Source organism: Falco punctatus, assembly GCF_963210335.1.
Source record: "Falco punctatus genome assembly, chromosome: 11".
NCBI lineage: Eukaryota > Metazoa > Chordata > Aves > Falconiformes > Falconidae > Falco > Falco punctatus.
Genome location: NC_137591.1, coordinates 22801228 through 22823710, shown reverse-complemented (window position 1 = coordinate 22823710; position 22483 = coordinate 22801228). Strand labels below are relative to the sequence as shown.

The window sequence follows — 22483 nt, the reverse complement described above, 5'->3', positions numbered from 1 at the left end:
GCACTGCTCACTGCTGAGTGCCCGCAACGCGGCTGCTCTGGGACGCAGGTGTGTGTGCAGGTATTGGCCTTGGAAATACTGCGTCTTGACTTGCCCGGGTGCTGGTTTGGGTTCTTTTTATTTACTTTCTTTGACCTCCCCCCTCCACTTCTGTGATGGGGGAAATGGAGTGCCGCGTTGCCTTAAAATCTACCACTGCATTGCCACAAGTTATCATGTGATAAAGTTACAATCCAAGTCATTACAGGAAAAAAACATTACTCTTCAATTCGATTGCCATTTTTAATTCACTAGATACAGAGAATTGCTCAGGCTCAAATACCAGCAAATAACATATGGGGGAACAGTAATGCACACACCAAGTCGAGAAAGATATTTCTCCCGAGTTATAACTTAGCATTAACATGAATTGCAACAAATGGATCTTCAGCGTTGTTACTAACGTGGAAATGAGCTATCCCGTCTCCGGAAACATAGACCTGTTCTCCAGTACATGTGTTGCCTTCCTTTTCTCCAGAAATAACATCACAGTAGGTACCAGCAGGCAGTCCCGTTTGCAAACTGATGTTCAGATCCCTACGTGAAAATAAACAAATGCTGTTTACCCACTGATTTCAAACAGGTATTTCAAACTGGGTGGGGGACTTTTTGAACTTGACACTAATCCCTCACTTTGTAGGGCAATGTAAAGAGTGACCTTTCCCGTCCAACGCATGCTTCATTCCCTGTGCTCCCATTTTGGCTCTCTGGTCCTGGCGTGCAATTGAAAGACTCTAGCTCAAGCTGCAGTGATTGCGCTCATCAGGAGAAAGGGACATTCCCCTCCCCATCGGGATGGCTGATGAGCGCTGCTGTGCTCCTCTCTGGGGACATGGTCCCACCCACGGACTTACCAGTCGTCGTTATTGAAAACGATGAAGCCTTTACTACCACGACCAAAAGCCACTTGATTGCTGCCGTTGTCCCACCAGTTGGAGAAAGGCTGACCGTCCACCACATTACGGAAGATGACCATGTTCCTGAAAACGCAAGGAACGGCTGTCACTGCGCCCGCGAGAGCTCTGAACCCAGAAGGAACAGGAAGCAAAAGCAACTGCTTTTGCTCGCTATTTTCCCCCACAGTGTCCCTACTTTATTTGACGCCAGCGATGTTCACAAACCCAGTCGTTGCCACAGGTGGTGTCCGCATTGATTGTAACAGGCCTTACTGATCCATCCGCGTTACTCGGCGGTCCAACCCAGTCATTGACGTCCTGTAATTAAAAGGAGAAGTTTAAAACTTCTTAGTGGAAATGCGGAGAGCCCATCTGTAGAGAAAACCTAGATGGACCATCAAATTGCCATCTGCTAGGTCCAACATGGGACAGAGAAGTCACCTAACAAATTTAAATGCACTGGACTGCTACTCTGGCCCCGTCCTGATCCTTATTCACCGTGAATGCATCTTCAGCATGTACCAGCTTACCCGTCCATTGACAAAGTTTCTTGGCCAGCGAAAACTTGACATCACACGCGTGAACCCATATGGATGAGCAAGCATGAAACCAACTGCCATCTTATAAAGCCTGTTCGTTAGACAAAAACAAGTAACGAGACGTGGAAAGAGAAACTGTGCCAGAGAACAGATAGACAAACGAGGAAAAACAAGCAGCATCGCCCGGGCGAGAACAACCCCTTACCTGGCGTCCCAGAACGTTAGAATGGAAGCTCCACCGGCCCCGTGGCCCCGCTGGTTGTCGTGATTATCCACAAAGACCAGGGCTCTGTCGGAAGGCACAAAGCCCCAGCCTTCTCCCCAGTTCCTAGACAAAAACACAAAGACTTGAAGCTGCCTTGTCAACACGTGTACCCAGCGTACCCCCCTTAAGCTGCAGCATCTTCAGCCTTACTTTAAGTACGCCATCTTTTCCCCATTCCACTTGCGGATCACCGTCCCCAGTTTCGCACCATATTTGAATTCTGTCACTCGGCCATTTCCAAAGTAGTCGCTGCCTTTGATCGGCTCTCCACCCAGGTCAATCACCTGGTACAGGAAAGACAGAGCGTTCCTTTCTGCTTAAAACACCAGACAAGTACAAGGCGTTGCCTGAGACACTGTTTTAAGGAAGAGGCACTACTCGAGCTAAACGCATTAGTTGGCTTACTCACAAAGCTGCATTTAAAGCTATTTTCCTCATTTGATCTCAGCCTAGCGGTGAGCTTGTTCTCCATCTCCATCCTAATTCTCCTCATCTTCATTGATCACTATCGCATCATTAAGACTCGGGCCGTACCAACTTCACGTTTAGCGTAGCCAACAACGTCTCTGCTTCCAGCACACGGGCAACCTCATTTCTCCGTGTAGCTAAAGAATGTCTGACTGTTTGCCCTAAACCTTGCAGGCCACCTATTGCCTTAATAAAATGTGTCCAGCAACTTTACCTCGTGCTGACTGAAACCAACAATTACCTGCTTGTTAGGAATTGTTACCCAAACGTAAAACACAAATTTGGAATGTCAACTCACAAGGCTATGCCATTGGAAAACCATGTTTCAGACCATAATCACTATTTCTACTTTCTGTTGCAATGTATTCTCCAGAACTTAAAATCTGGGGAGCAGCGACATCTCTTTTTCAAACCAATAGAATTTTTACACTAACTTTGATGCAACAGAATCCACATCAAGTCAAATTTCCAGGTAGACTTAGTTACAGAAGGTCCAAAATAACTGTCCATTAGCATTTGTGGGCAGATTAGATATTTCTAAATTATGGTTATTAAATCACAGCAACAATTGCTACAGATCCAGAAGCTACAGGTCTACAAGTCCGAGAGCTGCTCCGGCCCAGCTCAGGCAAAGCATCGCCTCCCATGTGGGACTGAGTCTATACTGTGCCTGCAAGAAAGAAGTTTGTAAAGTACAACTGAAATAAAAGAAAAAAATAAAAATAAAAATAAAAAGATTACCTCCTGGTAAATGAAAGGTTTAGTTCCTGCAGAAAACCATTTCGTGTTTAGGTCATTCAGCTTGTCTAAAACTGCCTTCAGGTCCCCAGGCCACATATGCTTGGCAGCATCAATTCGGAAGCCTGCTACACCAATATCAATGAGGTGGTTCATGTACTCGGCAACTTTTGAGCGGACATAGTCCTTCTCCAGGGCCAGATCAAGAAGGCTCACCAAGCGGCAGTCTCGGACCTGTAGAAAAAATCTGAAATTAAACATTTTTTCACCTAATAAACTAAACGCAGTAGCGTTCTACAGACGTTTTGAATTTTGTTACCTGCGTGATGCCACACCAAATAAAAATTCCACTAGCTGTTGCTCATCACACATAACTTTGCCTTGGACAATCACCTTGGACAGTCATCTACACAGAAGGAGCGCTAAGAAGGCTGCATTCACCCAGCTTACACAGCTGTAGGTGCTGAAGGATTGTAACAGACAGTCAAACCATTAAATCTATCACCAGCTTTTTCATGCAAGCAAAGGGCAAAAACATGACACGTTATTCTCACTCCAGAGTACTGACAAACAGATTAATCACTATTGCAAGCACACTCATTTCTTCTCTGATGTAGGAAAGATCTCTAGTAGTTATATTTCTAAATCTGTTAAAATTCTTGAGTGGTTATAGCCTTGTGAAACATTAAACCCTTTTTTTCTGCCCCCTTTTTGCCTTTATTTCCTGTAAATACAAAACGGTGGGCACCCATTTGCATCAAAAGGATACTTCAAGCGTACGCTGAATATACTGAAATGCCTTTTTTTAACTGCTCTTACAAGGGGTTTCTGTGGCTATGCACACCTGCCCAGAGAGAGCAAGGTGCGTCAGCCCATGTTGCAAACCATACTAAGGAACAGGCTGTACAGATGCTCCTGTAGATCTGCTGAAGAATTCAGCGGCATTTAAAGTCTCCCCTTCTGCTGCCATTTCTCCAAAACCTCTCCCCCCTTCAGGAGAGACCACACGCATTTGAAAGGCATAAGACATTATTCAAGAAAGATGGGATCTTATCTTTAAAAAATAACGTTTCATTCTATGGTAGTTTTAAAGTCCTGACCTCGCAATCTGATAGAGAGTAACAGGGACTCCGAGGAAACAGAAGGTCCAGTTTCAAGATTTTAGCATTATTATTTTTCTTTGTGCAATCCTAATCTCTCTCCTCTGAAACTGAAACCAAACACAACTTCCAATTTACACGAAAAGGCAAATAATCGCTCTTACCTTTATCTTGTTTAAAACACAAAAAAACCACACAAGATAATCCCTAAACAGATTTTATAAGCTTTAAATCTGCCTACAAAGCACCTAAGCACATTCGTCTAAATCTGAAATTGAGCCATTGGCTCAAGTAGAGCGATCCCTGTAACAAGCAGTGTTCCCGATAGCAACGCTGACCTCTGTTATCAATTGGGATGGTTTTCCATGGAGGTTTTTGTTTTGTTTTCTTTTTTAAAAGGTCTGCCAGAAAAGGGGAGCAAAGAAACCACAGCCCAGGAACAGATGTACATGAGAAATATATGTATAGTTCTAGGTTTACCTGAGATATATCATGATAATTCTCAATGTCTCCACTTCTAGATTTACATTTACCATCATTGAAGTCCCAGCTAGAGTAAGGCACAGCTGGAAAATCTTCAGTCTTTGCACTGAAATAGCTTCCACAAGTAGCATGGCTGCCAGCACCAGCATGAGCTCCACACATGTGGTTGATTACTGCATCCACATAAATATGTACTCTGTCATATGGTAAAACCATTCAATGAAATATTTGCATGTTTCAAACCATAAAATCAATTGTTTGTATATCCAGTTTGTACAGAAGAGCAGTATTTCAAGGTCTGTGTAGTGGTTTTGTCTGGGATACAGTTAGGTTTTTTTACGGTAGCTAGTATGGGGCTATGTTTTGGATTTGTGCTGAAAACACTGTCAATAATGCAGAGACATTTCTGTTATGGCTGAGCAGCACTGACACAGAGCCCAGGCCTTTTCTGCTTCTCACCCACCCCACCAGTGAGTAGCCTGGGGGTGCACAAGAAGTTGGGAGGTGACACAGCCAGGACATCTGATCCCAACTGACCAAAGGGATATTCCAGACCATAGGATATCATGCTCCGCATATACAGCTGGGGGAGGAAGAAGGAAAGGGGCGATGTTCAGAGCAATGGTGTTTGTCTCCCCAAGTAACCATTAGACATGATGGAGCCCTGCTTTCCTGGAGATGGCTGAACACCTGCCTGCTGATGGGAAAGCGGTGAATTAATTCCGTGTTTTGCTTTGCTTGTGTGGCTTTTGCTTTACCTATGAAACTATTTTATCTCAACCGACAAGTTTCCTCACCGTTACCCTTCTGTTTCTTTCCTTCATCCCACCATGGGGGGAATGAGGGAGCAGCTGTGTGGTGTTTAGGGGCTGGCTGGGGTTAAACCACAACAGTCTGTACCAAGACATACGTAAATTTACTACACAGCTCAACAGTCAAGTTAGGACAGTTGGTGAAAATTTTCACCTCCCTGTGCAGATGTCATCAGAATTGAGTATGAGAAACAGCATGGTGTTTTTTTGCAGATTGGCTGAAGGAAGAGCAGTAACCTTGAGAAAGAATTCCCACACATTCCATTCACAAAAAAAGAGTAAATCACTTAACCAGGGTAGCACCTTGTACTGCTGTCAATTTTCCAAGGGGTCTCCTTATCAAGATTAGCTGTTTACAAGCTATAACACTGAGCTCAGTTCAGGAGCAAACTTCTGCATGTGCCCACGTGAAACATGCAGGGATAGTTCTTAAGTCCTCAGTACTTAGAATATTTTGCACCACGAGTACCTTTCCTTTACCTGTATTCACTACCTCATTCACTTGTCAAGTGACAAAGCACAGGTTTCATGAGAAACTACTCCCTTTGTTTGGCCTTACTGTAACATTTACGCAACATCTTTAAAACTAAAAAAAAAAGGGAAAAAGAAAAATATTTCAAACTTTTGCCAGATATAGTTACCTGATATATATCGCCATAATTTTCAATGTCTCCACTTCCAGTTCGACATTTGCCATCATTGAAATCCCAGCCAGAGTATGGCACAGCTGGAAAATCTCTGTTTCCAGCATTAAAATAGCTTCCACAGGTAGAATGTGTGCCTGAGCCACCTGCAGCCCCACACATGTGGTTGATAACAGCATCCACATAAATATGAACCTAGAAAAGCAGTAAGTGCATTTCAGTATGTTTTTTAATGATGGCGAAGTGATAGTCAGAGCTTTACCACATCACTGTTAATTTTATCTTTTTTCTCCCTTCAGTTTATTCTCAGTTTATGCCTCCTTTAAGGGCAACAGCAATTAACTCCCTTCGGCTGTACTTCTTGGTGTATCAGACACACGCTTTTTAAGGTACTTACTCCAACGTTGTTGCATCTGGTCACCATGTCTCTGAATTCATTTTCATTTCCTGATCGAGTGCAGAGCTTGTAGCTGACAGGCTGGTATCTTTCCCACCAGGGTCTGTTGGGGTTAGTAATGATAATATTTTCATTTGGAGGTGAAACCTGCAGAGGAAATGATGTACTTTGATAAGAAATCAATTGTTTTATTTCAGCATTTTAAAGGAAAAAATTCAATCAGCACCTCTACCCTCAGAGGCAGGCTAGCACCCAAACCAGTCTCTCTCTCCCACAGTATAAGGTCAGGTCTGAGATGTTCGTCCTGTAAACTGGCAAGGAAGGAAGTTTGCTTTTGTTCCTATGGGCTGCCCAGGTCCAGCATGGGCCTGATTTCAAGGACACGTGCACGGGAGGGCTGAAGCCACAGGAATTACTTTTATCCGGAACAGTGACATTCTTAGGAAAGCCAAGATTCAATGCTTATAGACTTCCCTCAGAACAAGGTAAAGAGGAAAACTTAGCTTCCCAAGGGAAGTGTTTCAGAGGAAAGCATGCTCCCCTGTAACTGATCTAGAAATACAAGATCATTCATTGCCCCTGCAGGCTCTAGAGTTGTGACTAACAGCAGTTACTACTTCCATCCCCCCTTTTCCAACACCAAAGGTATTTGGAGCTGGCTGTCTCCAACACCAGCATTTTGATACATTAATCAAATGCTGAAATGCCATTTTCTTACCTACACACATGAAATACCTTACCTGAACTCCTCCAAATCCATTAGGAGCTAAATAGCGTTCACACTCCAGAGCAATATCCGCCCAGCGCCATTCGAAGAGATGTACAATAGACGTCCTTCCAGCCCAGGTATTGGGGTTGTACTGTGCCCAGCAAAACCCAACAGCTGCGAGTAGGAGAAGGACTTGCATGATGCCTTAGGGCTATGGTCTTTCCACTGGCAATTTATACTCCTGCAAGATGGCAAGGTTCCTGTTGCAGCTGTCAAAATTCACACAGATCAATGCTATCAGTTACTATTTGGCTAGTTAGCTCAACATCATTCTCCCGTTTTGTTTTTTTCCTGGATTGTCCAACAGCTGAAGATAAAACACCTTTTCACAATGATTATACATTATCATAACCCAAGCTGTCTGTGAGCAGTCCACCCAAACTCAGAACTGTACTCTTTCCAATCATGTAAACAAAGTTACTTTATCAAAAGTATTCCAAAACATAACACACAGACCTTCAAACGGGGCTCTAGAAGGTGAAAGGAAAGGGAGAGGATTAAGAGACAATGTGAAATCTAACAGCCCACCATCCAGAAGCACCTAGCTCTCAGGATTCGTCTGAGCTCAAACCAGGGTACCTCATCAGCCACTCTCCATCACTAACAGATCTATCACACAACATGCTGTGGGTCTTCACCAGGTGAATCACACTGGTAACTAGAAACTGACCCCTTTTCATGCCTGAAGTTTTCCTAGCATCACTGCCCAGTCCCTGCTGGGAACTGTTACTGGTTTTCTTCACACAGTCGTACAGTTTCTTTACCTGATTGGAAGTAATCAGAGCTGCAAGTGTTTTCCTCTCCACAGAGACTCAGCATAAGGTTTCACCTCACTTTAAATGACCAATGATTCATCTCAGTCAAGGAAGGAAGCCCAAAATCAGATGTACAGCGAAATAGCAGATGGTACAGTTTTAGCTCCCTGACATAAAATTGAACTTGAAAGCCAGAGGTGTTGCTCAAGTCCCTTCTGGCTTTTCCTACAAATTCCTCCTTCAAAAACACTTTCTGACTTTTGATCATGACATAATTTCAGGTCTTCATTTGGAACTGATTTATAAGATAAGCAAAAATGCTCCAAGAATAAGCTCCCATCATGCCAACGATAAAACAAAAGACCAGAAGATCCCTGACATTCAATGAGTATCTGTGAGAAAAACAAAAACTCCACAAAGTGGTATATCTACTCCAAGAGAAATCTCGGTGTGCTTTGTATCTGAACTGCCTCTAGTATGTTCTTTCTGAAAGCAGCCATGCCTTTAAATGTGTTATATGCATGCTTCTCTTTCCCATAATTTGTCTTCAAGGACAAAATGCAGAAGCTGGTCCCATTTACCCACCTGTTCATTTTCATATCACAGACCTTATAAAAGGTCTGTTTTTCCACTACAACAATGAAATAGTAAGTTTCTACAAATGACCTTGCCAGCTTGCTAACAGCAAGGAACCAGTGAGATAATTGCACCTTGTGATTACTAATTCGGTGAGAACAGCCGTCCCTCTTTCCTCAATATTACCAAAAGCAACCAAATGTGCCTGAGGTTAATTTTTCCATCACCGTTTCCTGTGGGGTTCCACTGATATGATGGCACGTCACTGCATAACATGGTTTCCAACTACACATGTTTTTCACTGAAATATACTGCTGTCAGCCAAGGAGAATAAGGACCCATCCTCTATAGCTTGATGCAATAGGTGGCCAACACACTAGCAAGGGGACTGGAAGCCCTCACATGAGGCTACTCAGCAGCTCAGGCTGAACAAGCTGCAGTATTTTAGCATGCTGAGGAAATGCATGAGGGCAAGAGAGAAGGTGGCCATCCAGCACTGAAAGTTTACGAGTCTTTCTGAAATATAACCCCAAGAAGAAAGTATTTAATGTAGTTTCAAACATAGCATCTCTCTCAATGTGGTAAAAATGTCAGGTGCCTAACAAATTAGCTCTGATTTTCAGAGGAGTTTTAAGGGAGTTGAAGTTTGGGCAGGCAAGACCAGAGAAGTTTGTCTTTTTTATTTTAAATCCTGTGTTTTAATCCATTTGACCACCTGGACCATCGGAAACATGATTTTGAACAACTGTGGGGTGAAATAAGACCCTTTTATTTGCAAGCTTTTGCACTGCAAACCTAAAAAGCAGACCTGCTCTTGCATGTCCCTGTGTGGTCATAGCACAGCTCTGCCAATTGACTACAAAATGGATACTGTGCTGCAGGGCAGCGTTTTCCCAATGCACTGCTGCAGTGTCAATGCATACACAAGACCTACCAGCACGTGACTGCCTAATAAATGCCACCAAAGGAAGAAGGCTCAAAGGAGATGGGCAAGAGGGACTTGCTTATGAAGCTGAGGAAATAATATAGGCTGTGACTGTCCACATGCGTTGCAAAGAATTCTGACTTCTTACCACAAAGAGGGGCTGGAACATGACCTTTATTTTAGATAAACAGCTATGCCAGCTGAGTGCATCAGCTGGTAGTGTAACTGTTTATCCCTGAGTTAATTAAAAGCATGTGAATATGTCCCTCATTTAGTCAGACCAGCATGGGAAGGAGTGTACACATGGCTCAGCACAGCAGAGATTATAAAAATTAAAAAAATAACAAAGGATTTTCAAAGATAATAATAGGCTTTAGCTGGTTTCAGCAGAGACAGATTCATTATCTTGATTATAAATTTTATGCTGCCAGGATATGCCACTACCACACACAAAAAAAGGTGTCATGCTTTTAAACCAGCTTTCCTGCATATTGATTTCATGGATGTACTAGAACAACGCAGATGTGACCCCATCCCTTTGCCACCCCAGTTTACACAAACAAATAGAACCACTCAACTTCAACGAAGCACGAGGGCTCCCAGACCTGACCCTGGTGGCAAACAAGAGGTTTGCAATGGCTCTTAACATCCTGCCACATGGGTCTATTGTCTTTGACACGGCTCCAGTGCGCAGACCCAGGGCTGTGTTTTCCAGCAGGCTCCCTGCCCTCAGCAAGGCCCTGCTGGCCACCCTGAGCCGGGGAGGCAGACGGGAGGTCCAGCCTCTGGGCCAGGGACACTACCTGGGCCCTTCCTCCCACACCATAACTGCCTTGGACAGGCACGCCGAGGTCTTGGGCACACAGACAGCCGACACACACCCCCAGCACCCCCCTGTGCTAACTCGCTCCTACCACAAAAAGAATCAGCTCTTACAAGTGCACCTTGACCTCAAAAATAAGAAACCTCAGCGGGACTCTTCCATCTGGCCCTCCAGACCGGGTCGCAATGACTATGTTGGGACACGCAGACTTGCTGACCTCAAGCAGCACTCGCACTCTCGCGTTTACCGCAGCATTTTCTCATAGCTGACAGTGACACTGGGAAAGCCACCAAGGCTGCGCTCCGTCTGCGTAAGTCCCTGAGATGTTACACACTAAGCAAGCCTAACGCACCACGGAGACATGAATACGGTGGGCTTCAGCCCCTGCCACAAGGTCTAAGCGATGCTTGGACACGCAGCGTGCCTCTCGGACACCTCGAAACAGCCCCAGTGAACACTGGTGTGCACCAGGCATTGGGGCTGACGATGGAAGATCCGTGGGTTTGCTTTGCACAGGCACAAGCTGACTGTGAAGCAGGCAACCCACTGGCCTCACTGGTGACGTAGGCTGGAATAACGGATCGGCACAGCCCAGCTTCCTCTGCTGACCCAGACCCTGCGTTTGCTTGGTGGCAAGAAACAGATAAACTGCCTGCGTGCGTAGGCACTGCTCACTGCTGAGTGCCCGCAACGCGGCTGCTCTGGGACGCAGGTGTGTGTGCAGGTATTGGCCTTGGAAATACTGCGTTTTGACTTGCCCGGGTGCTGGTTTGGGTTCTTTTTATTTACTTTCTTTGATCTCCCCCCTCCGCTTCTGTGATGGGGGAAATGGAGTGCCGTGTTGCCTTAAAATCTACCACTGCATTGCCACAAGTTATCATGTGATAAAGTTACAATCCAAGTCATTACAGGAAAAAAAACATTACTCTTCAATTCGATTGCCATTTTTAATTCACTAGATACAGAGAACTGCTCAGGCTCAAATACCAGCAAATAACATATGGGGGAACAGTAATGCACACACCAAGTCGAGAAAGATATTTCTCCTGAGTTATAACTTAGCATTAACATGAATTGCAACAAACGGATCTTCAGCGTTGTTACTAACGTGGAAATGAGCTATCCCGTCTCCGGAAACATAGACCTGTTCTCCAGTACATGTGTTGCCTTCCTTTTCTCCAGAAATAACATCACAGTAGGTACCAGCAGGCAGTCCCGTTTGCAAACTGATGTTCAGATCCCTACGTGAAAATAAACAAATGCTGTTTACCCACCGCTTTCAAACAGGTATTTCAAACTGGGTGGGGGACTTTTTGAACTTGACACTAATCCCTCACTTTGTAGGGCAATGTAAAGAGTGACCTTTCCCGTCCAACCCATGCTTCATTCCCTGTGCTCCCATTTTGGCTCTCTGGTCCTGGCGTGCAATTGAAAGACTCTAGCTCAAGCTGCAGTGATTGCGCTCATCAGAAGAAAGGGACGTTCCCCTCCCCATCGGGATGGCTGATGAGCGCTGCTGTGCTCCTCTCTGGGGACATGGTCCCACCCACGGACTTACCAGTCGTCATTATTGAAAACGATGAAGCCTTTACTACCACGACCAAAAGCCACTTGATTGCTGCCGTTGTCCCACCAGTTGGAGAAAGGCTGACCGTCCACCACATTACGGAAGATGACCATGTTCCTGAAAACGCAAGGAACGGCTGTCACTGCGCCCGCGAGAGCTCTGAACCCAGAAGGAACAGGAAGCAAAAGCAACTGCTTTTGCTCGCTATTTTCCCCCACAGTGTCCCTACTTTATTTGACGCCAGCGATGTTCACAAACCCAGTCGTTGCCACAGGTGGTGTCCGCATTGATTGTAACAGGCCTTACTGATCCATCCGCGTTACTCGGCGGTCCAACCCAGTCATTGACGTCCTGTAATTAAAAGGAGAAGTTTAAAAACTTCTTAGTGGAAATACGGAGAGCCCATCTGTAGAGAAAACCTAGATGGACCATCAAATTGCCATCTGCTAGGTCCAACATGGGACAGAGAAGTCACCTAACAAATTTAAATGCACTGGACTGCTACTCTGGCCCCGTCCTGATCCTTATTCACCGTGAATGCATCTTCAGCATGTACCAGCTTACCCGTCCATTGACAAAGTTTCTTGGCCAGCGAAAACTTGACATCACACGCGTGAACCCATATGGATGAGCAAGCATGAAACCAACTGCCATCTTATAAAGCCTGTTCGTTAGACAAAAACAAGTAACGAGACGTGGAAAGAGAAACTGTGCCAGAGAACAGATAGACAAACGAGAAAAACAAGCAGCATCGCCCGGGCGAGAACAACCCCTTACCTGGCGTCCCAGAACGTTAGAATGGAAGCTCCACCGGCCCCGTGGCCCCGCTGGTTGTCGTGATTATCCACAAAGACCAGGGCTCTGTCGGAAGGCACAAAGCCCCAGCCTTCTCCCCAGTTCCTAGACAAAAACACAAAGACTTGAAGCTGCCTTGTCAACACGTGTACCCAGCGTACCCCCCTTAAGCTGCAGCATCTTCAGCCTTACTTTAAGTACGCCATCTTTTCCCCATTCCACTTGCGGATCACCGTCCCCAGTTTCGCACCATATTTGAATTCTGTCACTCGGCCATTTCCAAAGTAGTCGCTGCCTTTGATCGGCTCTCCACCCAGGTCAATCACCTGGCACAGGAAAGACAGAGCGTTCCTTTCTGCTTAAAACACCAGACAAGTACAAGGCGTTGCCTGAGACACTGTTTTAAGGAAGAGGCACTACTCGAGCTAAACGCATTAGTTGGCTTACTCACAAAGCTGCATTTAAAGCTATTTTCCTCATTTGATCTCAGCCTAGCGGTGAGCTTGTTCTCCATCTCATCCTAATTCTCCTCATCTTCATTGATCACTATCGCATCATTAAGACTCGGGCCGTACCAACTTCACGTTTAGCGTAGCCAACAACGTCTCTGCTTCCAGCACACGGGCAACCTCATCTCTCCGTGTAGCTAAAGAATGTCTGACTGTTTGCCCTAAACCTTGCAGGCCACCTATTGCCTTAATAAAATGTGTCCAGCAACTTTACCTCGTGCTGACTGAAACCAACAATTACCTGCTTGTTAGGAATTGTTACCCAAACGTAAAACACAAATTTGGAATGTCAACTCACAAGGCTATGCCATTGGAAAGCCATGTTTCAGACCGTAATCACTATTTCTACTTTCTGTTGCAAGGTATTCTCCAGAACTTAAAATCTGGGGAGCAGCGACATCTCTTTTTCAAACCAATAGAATTTTTACACTAACTTTGATGCAACAGAATCCACATCAAGTCAAATTTCCAGGTAGACTTAGTTACAGAAGGTCCAAAATAACTGTCCATTAGCATTTGTGGGCAGATTAGATATTTCTAAATTATGGTTATTAAATCACAGCAACAATTGCTACAGGTCCAGAAGCTACAGGTCTACAAGTCCGAGAGCTGCTCCGGCCCAGCTCAGGCAAAGCATCGCCTCCCATGTGGGACTGAGTCTATACTGTGCCTACAAGAAAGAAGTTTGTAAAGTACAACTGAAATAAAAGAAAAAAAAACACACCAAAAGATTACCTCCTGGTAAATGAAAGGTTTAGTTCCTGCAGAAAACCATTTCGTGTTTAGGTCATTCAGCTTGTCTAAAACTGCCTTCAGGTCCCCAGGCCACATATGCTTGGCAGCATCAATTCGGAAGCCTGCTACACCAATATCAATGAGGTGGTTCATGTACTCGGCAACTTTTGAGCGGACATAGTCCTTCTCCAGGGCCAGATCAAGAAGGCTCACCAAGCGGCAGTCTCGGACCTGTAGAAAAAATCTGAAATTAAACATTTTTTCACCTAATAAACTAAACGCGGTAGTGTTCTACAGACGTTTTGAATTTTGTTACCTGCGTGATGCCACACCAAATAAAAACCTCACTAGCTGTTGTTCATCACACATAACTTTGCCTTGGACAATCACCTTGGACAGTCATCTACACAGAAGGAGCGCTAAGAAGGCTGCATTCACCCAGCTTACACAGCTGTAGGTGCTGAAGGATTGTAACAGACAGTCAAACCATTAAATCTATCACCAGCTTTTTCATGCAAGCAAAGGGCAAAAACATGACACGTTATTCTCACTCCAGAGTACTGACAAACAGATTAATCACTATTGCAAGCACACTCATTTCTTCTCTGATGTAGGAAAGATCTCTAGAAGTTATATTTCTAAATCTGTTAAAATTCTTGAGTGGTTATAGCCTTGTGAAACATTAAACCCTGTTTTCTGCCCCCTTTTTGCCTTTATTTCCTGTAAATACAAAACGGTGGGCACCCGTTTGCATCAAAAGGATACTTCAAGCGCACGCTGAATATACTGAAATGCCTTTTTTTAACTGCTCTTACAAGGGGTTTCTGTGGCTATGCACACCTGCCCAGAGAGAGCAAGGCGCGTCAGCCCATGTTGCAAACCATACGAAGGAACAGGCTGTACAGATGCTCCTGTAGATCTGCTGAAAAATTCAGCGGCATTTAAAGTCTCCCCTTCTGCTGCCATTTCTCCAAAACCTCTCCCCCCTTCAGGAGAGACCACATGCATTTGAAAGGCATAAGACATTATTCAAGAAAGATGGGATCTTATCTTTAAAAAATAACGTTTCATTCTATGGTAGTTTTAAAGTCCTGACCTCGTAATCTGATAGAGAGTAACAGGGACTCCGAGGAAACAGAAGGTCCAGTTTCAAGATTTTAGCATTATTATTTTTCTTTGTGCAATCCTAATCTCTCTCCTCTGAAACTGAAACCAAACACAACTTCCAATTTACATGAAAAGGCAAATAATCGCTCTTACCTTTATCTTGTTTAAAACACAAAAAAACCACACAAGCTAATCCCTAAACAGATTTTATAAGCTTTAAATCTGCCTACAAAGCACCTAAGCACATTCGTCTAAATCTGAAATTGAGCCATTGGCTCAAGTAGAGCGATCCCTTTAACAAGCAGTGTTCCCGATAGCAACGCTGACCTCTGTTATCAATTGGGATGGTTTTCCATGGAGGTTTTTGTTTTGTTTTCTTTTTTAAAAGGTCTGCCAGAAAAGGGGAGCAAAGAAACCACAGCCCAGGAACAGATGTACATGAGAAATATATGTATAGTTCTAGGTTTACCTGAGATATATCATGATAATTCTCAATGTCTCCACTTCTAGATTTACATTTACCATCATTGAAGTCCCAGCCAGAGTAAGGCACAGCTGGAAAATCTTCAGTCTTTGCACTGAAATAGCTTCCACAAGTAGCATGGCTGCCAGCACCAGCATGAGCTCCACACATGTGGTTGATTACTGCATCCACATAAATATGTACCTAGAGAGTAGTACTCACAATTTAATTTGAGAAAGCCATTTCCTACAGCACCACTAATTAAAGTTCCCTCTCTCAACTCCTGCCCTATCACCCTACCTCTGCTTGCTTTCTTCCCCCATCATTTTATTTAAAATATTACTCTTTTATTTACATATAACAATGGTAATACAACATACATCTCAACAAATAGGCAGGTAACATTGTGCCCATTTTTACAAAGGGTACAAAGGAGGACCCTGTGAAGTAATGGTCTGTTAGCATCACCTCTGTGCCTGAGAAGATCACGGAACAAATCCTCCTTGAAGCTATGCTAAAGCACACGAAGGACAAGTAGGTGATTTGAGACAGCCAGCATGGCTGCACCAACGGCCAGTATTAAAGTATTTAAAGGGCGCTTATAAGAAAGACGGGGGAAAACTTTTTAGCAGGGCCCATTGCAACAGGACAGGGGCTAATGGTTTTAAACTAAAAAAGGGTAGATTTAGACTAGATATAAGGAAGAAATTTCTTATAATGAGGGTGTCAAAACACTGGAACAGGTTGTCTGGAGATGTGGTAGATGCCCCGTCCCTGGAAATATTCAAGGTCAGGTTGGACAGGACTATGAGCATCCTGGTCTGGTTGAAGATGTCCCTGCTCATTGCGGGAGGGGTGGGGTGGGGGGTGGGGGGGGTGGACTAGATGACCTTTATAAGGTCCCTTCCAAAACAAACTATTCTATGATTCTATGGAAAAAAAAATAAATCCTCATCTTTACTCCAGTGCTACCACATCTTCCATCTTCCATTCTAAATTACCAGTTGTCTACATGCTTGCATTGTTAACACCAGAAGGTTTTCCAAGCACTTACTCCAACATTGTTGCACCTGGTCACCATGTCTCTAAATTCAGTTTCATTTCCAGATCGTGTGCACAGCTTGTAGCTGACGGGCTGGTATCTTTCCCACCATGGTTGCCAGGGGTCAGTAATGATAACATTTTCATTTGGAGGTGAAATCTGTGAATAAGATGGTGTCTTTTGGTAACACAATACTGATAATGGTTTGTTTCCCCAGTATTGTTAGAGAAAGAACACAAAAATAGAAAATCAGGTCCCTTTAATGGAAGCCACTCAAAATACCTAACCCATGTAGATCTTCAGTATCCTCCGCCTACACTGTAGTGGGCTGGAAAAAAAAGACTTAGGCCTGGACCTTCAGCAGGTAAGAATCATACTATAGAAATGAGGTCCATGGACAGAGTGTCCTATTATCTTCATGAATGCAGGCCTTAAAGATCTAAAGAAGAGTCTGAAATCTGAAGGACTAAGCCAGTAGAGACAGCGCTGAATCATATTAAAAATTGACTGCAGAACAACTGACTTAATCTGCCCTTAAAATTGATACAACTTCCCATTTTTGTAATGTTTTGGATAAAAGCATTTTTGATGTGAGACTTGTCACAGTTTCCAGATAATCTATACTACTTCTTTTTATAGACTTTTTCCAGGATACTTTTCAGGCAACAAAGTTTTGCTACTACCTTCAAATCTCTGGAAATAACTAACTGCCTGACCCCACCATTTCTTACCAAGATCCCTAAGCTGCAGCCTGCTTCATGCTGCCATGCCTTTGTGCCCAGCTCAGCAAGCCTGCATCTGAACAAAACTTTCTTTCTGAGACCCTGTCACAGCAGGAGTTAAAACAATATCCAAGCATATACCATAGTCTGAGAAATCAGTTTAAAATCAATCAGGCCTGCGTGCCTGGAAAGAAGGTTGCAAAGAAAAGATGTATCATTTGAAAATTATGGGAAAGTTCTCACACAGGCCAGGTTGCAGGCTCCTGGCCTGCAAGAGACAGGCAGACTTCTCTTACCAGCTTTTCCTGAGCAATCTGACAAAGACACTGAAATAGTTGAACAGGTGACTGCTCTGCAGCTGTAGCCCCACCCCTGACGTTACTGGTTCCATAGGAACACATGTCTGTTGTTCGGATGGAACAGATTCACATTGACACACCTCCACCAAAGAACTTGTGTTCAGTTCATTTCTGCCTGCTTGCACCAGGTTCCTGCAAAGAAGGGTCTCTTAATGGCTTACTCTACCACCGTGCTTTAGTTTGGGTGAACACAATTAGCAGCCTTTTAAATGCATTTACACAAAGCCTTCAGCATTTTGTATTCTCTTTGGGAGCCCCTTTTTCCCAGTCATTTTATGTTTATCTAGCTCTTAAGAGCTTCCCTAGATTTAAATAATAACAAGCAGATAAATGTAGGTTACTCCACAGCAGTATTAAAAAAAAAAAATAAAAATTTAGCCAGCGATATGCAATTCCAATTCATCTAAATGTAACAGCACAGAGCAGAAAACATGCACTTTAGAGCAATGAAATAAATTCACGCACATGATGATGGTTGAATATATTTGTCAGCATTTACTACTTCCATTACCAATTTCTATTTTTCTTTCTCAGTACCTGTCCTTTGGTGAATTAAACATTTTCTCTGAAAAACACATTATCATTTTACTACCTACTGATAGGAACAAACATACCTGAACTCCTCCAAATCCATTAGGAGCTAAATAGCGTTCACACTCCAGAGCAATATCCGCCCAGTGCCATTCGAAGAGATGTACAATAGACGTCCTTCCAGAGAGCGCGTTAGGGCTGTACTGTGCCCAGCAAACTCCTACAACTAACAGCAGAAAAAAGCTACTCATCTTGTGCTCTGCGATCGGTTGCGCTCTTCTTACTGCCTGTTTGTGGTCCTGGAGGAGGGGGTAAAGTACACGTTACAAAATACACATTTGAAAATCTCTGGCATCATATTTATTTAACTTTGCTTGATTCCCATTTTGAGAACTGCATTCTAGCTAAGCCATACCAACCTCTCATACTAATGGTAACTTTGTTTTCCTGAAGTTAAAATTCAGATCTTGGCTAATACAAGCTTTCTCTATTGTGCAAAATTGTATCTTTATTAGTATAAAGCCAAAAACAACCCCAAAAGGCAAAGCAGTACTTATATAAACCAAAATGGACATTCTATTTCTTATTTTAATGTTCAGTATTTTATATTCCTATTGATCCTTGAAAGGCATCTTTTTTTCCAAGCTGTGTTACCATAACTTGTGTATATTTAGGCCTTGGAGAAGCAACGTGTTTCTCATCATGAGTTGCCACATATTTTGCAGGTCTAATATATGCGAGTCTGTTGCTTGGGTTATGCATGACATCTATCATTCAAACAACAACCCTGATCTTAGAAGATCTCTCAGATACAGAAGTAACTATACTGACTCATAACCACAAATGCTAAATGTTTAATTTCTGTACACCTGTACAATTTGCATTAAGATATTCTTCTCCAGAGAAAACAGTGCAATGGCATGCAGAGGATACAAGTGGCGTGAAGCTCTATAACTAACTCGTCTCCTTCTCTGTGCCCAGGTACAGAGTTCTGAGAATGCACTGAAGGAGGAAACCCAGCTGCATCACCTTATTATGATCAGCTAGGCTAGGAACTACCCCAATCGTATCATGTTTTTATTTACTTATATGTGAACACAGATGGTAAGCCTATTAAAATTTGCCTCTCCTTTTTCTCATTTAAAGAGGTAAGACTTAGAACAAACCACAAGTTAAGCAACTATCAAGGTTTGTTACACTATTTAGGATCTCATTTTACACTCTTCACATTTAGCAGTTCATTTAGAGAGCCTGAAATACAAAGTAGTGCTACAAGGAGGTCTTTTGCAAATGAAAGGCTGAACTACTACTTCCCTTAAATAACAAAACACAGAATCTTGTTACTTTCCTCTAGGTATCTACTCTTTGTAAAAAGCTATCTTAACACAGAAACAAGGCAGGGCAAAGAAAGAAGTAGATTCCTGGGTGCCATTATAGGGGACACAAAACACTTCCCTGACTGTTTAAACAGGAACACAAAGGCCTTTGGGTTTGCTATATGAAAGAAACCTGCACCCTTTCCTGACTTAATACACGTTGGGAATGCAATGCTGAAAACTCCAGCCTGCTATTATACAGAAACCCAAACAAAAGTTTATGTAAAATCTTGCATGACTTCTACAAAACAAGCCTCATTTTTATTTCAAGGAAAAGAAAATCTGTATCTCTTGTCAGTGAAGCTGAACACCTTGGAGCAAATTCAAGCACCAAACACATCAGTTTATAAAGTGTAGAATGTACATTCCAGAGCCTGTTGCTATCAGCTGTCACTGTACTTGACAGGCAGCCAGAGTTATTTAGAATGAATCATTTGGTAAATTTAGCTTGGGTTTCTGCTTGTAAACAAAATAATTTTAATGGCATTATTTACTTGTAGCTCTTCAGGAAGGTATGTCAGTTTCAGTCATAAGCAGTTGTGTGCTCCCATCTTCATGAAAGAATGGTGCTTTGCCCTGGTAGGAAGAAAACATATTAACAGAGAGCAAGCTAAGGAAGTTTGATCTTCTCTGACAAAAGAAGACATTTATCAGATGGGCAATTTTTACTTACAGCAGTAAGTACACAAAGCAGTAAGAACAATATATTTTGGCCCAACCAGCTCCAAAGCCGAGTGCTTGAAGAGACTATGCAGTTTTTTATTTCTTCGAAATGGTTTATGGCTGCTGAGGCTTCAGTACAAGCAATGACTAGAGAACGGAGATGCTGAAATCCCTAACACACTCTGAAGGCTCTAGCTTCAAAATGCTTTTGAAACTTGGAAAAAATTAAGAGGCCTGTATTTCTCTATAGAAGAGAGCACAACTGGCTGCAAGTTAAGGAACATTGGAGAGGATTGTTTCTGAAGAATGAATGCTATTGCTGTCTCGGGCAGCGTGAGCACTCCCGTCAGCTTGCCTTCGCTGGGTTAAACTCTGCAGCATGAAACTCAGCTGCTACATCCAAAACACTAGCTGCAATTTTTAGATTTGCGGGAGGCCTGACGCAGGCCTGCTGAAGCTTCAGATGTTAAAAAGCTGTTAGAGGGGAACAGTTCCCCTGTGAATTTCTAGTCGCTCCCCACAGAACCTCCCCCGGAGCTGCAGCGTTTCACCCTCCGGCACCTCCTTTAGGGACCCGGCGCTGCCCCCTACACAGCTCCGGCCGGGCGCAGCTCTGCCCCCCGCAAACCCTCGCCAGCACTGCGGGCAGTAACCGCACCGACGGCGGCAGCGGCACTCGGTACGTACGTGTCGGGGCCAGCCCGAGCCGCTCCCCGCGGGCTGCAGCACCAGCGCACGGCCCGGCCGCCATCAGCCCGGGCCCTGCCGCAGGGCGGGGCCGGCGCTCCCGGGAGCCCCGCGCCGGCGCGGCCGCAGCGCAAAACAAGCCGGGCTAGCCGAGAGCTTTGTAGTACACGTGATTGTGTCGACACGTTGGTTCAAGATACAGTCACATTCCAGAATATATTTGTTCTCGAGACCCGAGAAAGGAAATCTCTCTGCATAGACTTTTTTTTTTTTAAAGCATTTGTGTCTCAGTATAGCACCACCTCGCTGTTACCCTGCTGCTCTGCATAGAAGATGAACTTTGTTGGCTTTTTATGCAGTATTTTAATAGCTTGGCTTGTACTTTAACTCCATGTGTTGCATATTTCCTCTATTATAGCGCGTTTTATGTGCAATACATTGAGTTGCAAAGCTTTGTAAAGCAGCTCCATCCAGTTACAGACCAAAGATGTGGTAGCACAAGGAAGGGTTCCGTATCTTTGAAGGCCACAGTGGAATGGCCAGTATTTTCTACTTTAATGTCGCTAGAGTGGCTGGGTCATACAAAATAAACTGAGTTTGTCATCAGAATACTGCCTCTTTTTCTGGGAACAGTCAAAACCAAATTAAATATTTGTCTGTACACAACATAAAAGGATCTCAACCCCAAAGCTGCTTGCTAGCCTGGAAGAGAAGACTCAGGTAAGCACAGCAAGGCTCAAGTGTTTGGTCCTACAACAGGAACAGCAGCAATGTAAGCTACCTAAGAAAACTGAAGTATTTACAATGGCAAATGTGTTCGCATCAGTCTTGTATCAACTAGGGAGATACATTTAAGGAATAGACTGGAAACAGCTGCAAGTGTCCTAGACAATAATTAAAGCAAAAGTGATTCTCAGTTTGACAGGAGATCCCCTCTTGACTGTCAACTTCCAAAGATACAAAGGAAAACCAAAGCTGCAGACTATGTAACACGTGAAAGGTATTAGTGAATTTTCCAAGTTATTATAGTCACAAACAGAATTCAGCTAGAAACTGTTCATCCAGCTCCACTTTGCAGATGACATTATTCTTACCTTCTCAAAACAAAAGTCTCTTTACATTACCGTATAGTTAAGTCTGTAAAACTCAAAAGTTTGAGGAAAACACACCCAAAAGACTGGAATTGAAGATGAGCCTTATATATGAAACTCACACTGAGGACACTGGAGAAACGTGCATGCTTTCTTAAAATCCATCTCTTTAGATGAAAGCCTGTCAGAATTTTCTTTGAAAGAAGGTAATTCTAACAAGGCACACAAACTCTCATATTGAAAATAAACAGAATTTAGCTTCTGCTATCACAAGATCTTTGCTAGATCAAGGATTCAATTTATACAAGAGTACTATAGTAAACATCATTATTGTTACATTATCTGAGTCAGCCTCACCTTGAAAACTATGGCAATATGAGTGCTGAAAAGTTTAATTGAACAAGAAACATTGCTGTGTCTCTATGTCATTAGCTAATGAAGAAATTGTGAAATAAGCCTGCATTTGCATTCACCGCTTATGCATGATCTCGGAAGGTGGCCCTAATGACCTGTTAAACAACAACAAAAAGAGAAGTCAGAAATACCAGACCACAACAGAACATTCCAAGGAAAAGACAAAACAAAACAACTTGCAGAAATGGGCACA

At 43.5% G+C, this 22483-nt stretch overlaps 2 protein-coding genes across 8 annotated transcripts; both read right to left on the bottom strand.

Annotated features, from left to right (window-relative positions):
* Positions 1–263: 263 nt before the first annotated feature.
* Positions 264–11106, bottom strand: LOC308071584 (pancreatic alpha-amylase). 2 transcript variants are annotated; one of them, XM_080407206.1, is made up of 10 exons: positions 7122–11106; positions 6382–6528; positions 5982–6179; positions 2949–3179; positions 1890–2023; positions 1680–1802; positions 1466–1565; positions 1132–1253; positions 894–1019; positions 264–576 (listed from the first exon to the last, which is right to left on the bottom strand). In XM_080407206.1, the coding sequence occupies exons 1-10, from the start codon at positions 7287–7289 to the stop codon at positions 387–389; spliced, it is 1539 nt and encodes a 512-aa protein (XP_080263332.1). In that variant the 5' UTR covers positions 7290–11106; the 3' UTR covers positions 264–386. The 2 variants fall into 2 exon arrangements, with proteins under 2 accessions (XP_080263332.1, XP_080263333.1); XM_080407207.1 differs by lacking the exons at positions 5982–6179; positions 6382–6528; positions 7122–11106 and adding an exon at positions 4526–5918.
* A 45-nt stretch (positions 11107–11151) lies between these two features.
* On the bottom strand, positions 11152–22385 carry LOC308071583 (pancreatic alpha-amylase-like). Of its 6 annotated transcripts, none has more exons than XM_080407201.1 (12): positions 22234–22385; positions 19930–20011; positions 18143–18358; positions 16460–16606; positions 15412–15609; positions 13836–14066; positions 12784–12917; positions 12574–12696; positions 12361–12460; positions 12026–12147; positions 11788–11913; positions 11152–11470 (listed from the first exon to the last, which is right to left on the bottom strand). In XM_080407201.1, exons 3-12 carry the CDS (start codon positions 18308–18310, stop codon positions 11281–11283), a joined length of 1539 nt encoding a protein of 512 aa, XP_080263327.1. In that variant the 5' UTR covers positions 18311–18358; positions 19930–20011; positions 22234–22385; the 3' UTR covers positions 11152–11280. The 6 variants fall into 6 exon arrangements, with proteins under 6 accessions (XP_080263327.1, XP_080263328.1, XP_080263326.1 ...); XM_080407202.1 differs by lacking the exon at positions 22234–22385 and adding an exon at positions 20786–22178; XM_080407200.1 differs by lacking the exons at positions 19930–20011; positions 22234–22385 and adding an exon at positions 20786–22180 and having other exon boundaries at positions 18143–18285.
* Positions 22386–22483: the final 98 nt, after the last annotated feature.

Bases quoted from the DNA above. Each gene is read 5' to 3' on its own strand.
- LOC308071584 (XM_080407206.1), bottom strand. From the start codon at position 7,289: ATGCAAGTCCTTCTCCTACTCGCAGCTGTTGGGTTTTGCTGGGCACAG. The intron at 1,566-1,679 runs GTAAGGGGTTGT...TCTAACGAACAG, and splicing joins CTAACGTTCTGGGACGCCAG to GCTTTATAAGATGGCAGTTG. The intron at 1,020-1,131 runs GTAGGGACACTG...TTGCGTTTTCAG, and splicing joins CATCGCTGGCGTCAAATAAA to GAACATGGTCATCTTCCGTA.
- LOC308071583 (XM_080407200.1), bottom strand. From the start codon at position 20,849: ATGGCGGCCGGGCCGTGCGCTGGTGCTGCAGCCCGCGGGGAGCGGCTC. The intron at 15,610-16,459 runs GTAAGTGCTTGG...ACTACTCTCTAG, and splicing joins CCAGGTGCAACAATGTTGGA to GTACATATTTATGTGGATGC. The intron at 12,918-13,835 runs GTAATCTTTTGG...TTCCTGTGCCAG, and splicing joins AACCTTTCATTTACCAGGAG to GTGATTGACCTGGGTGGAGA.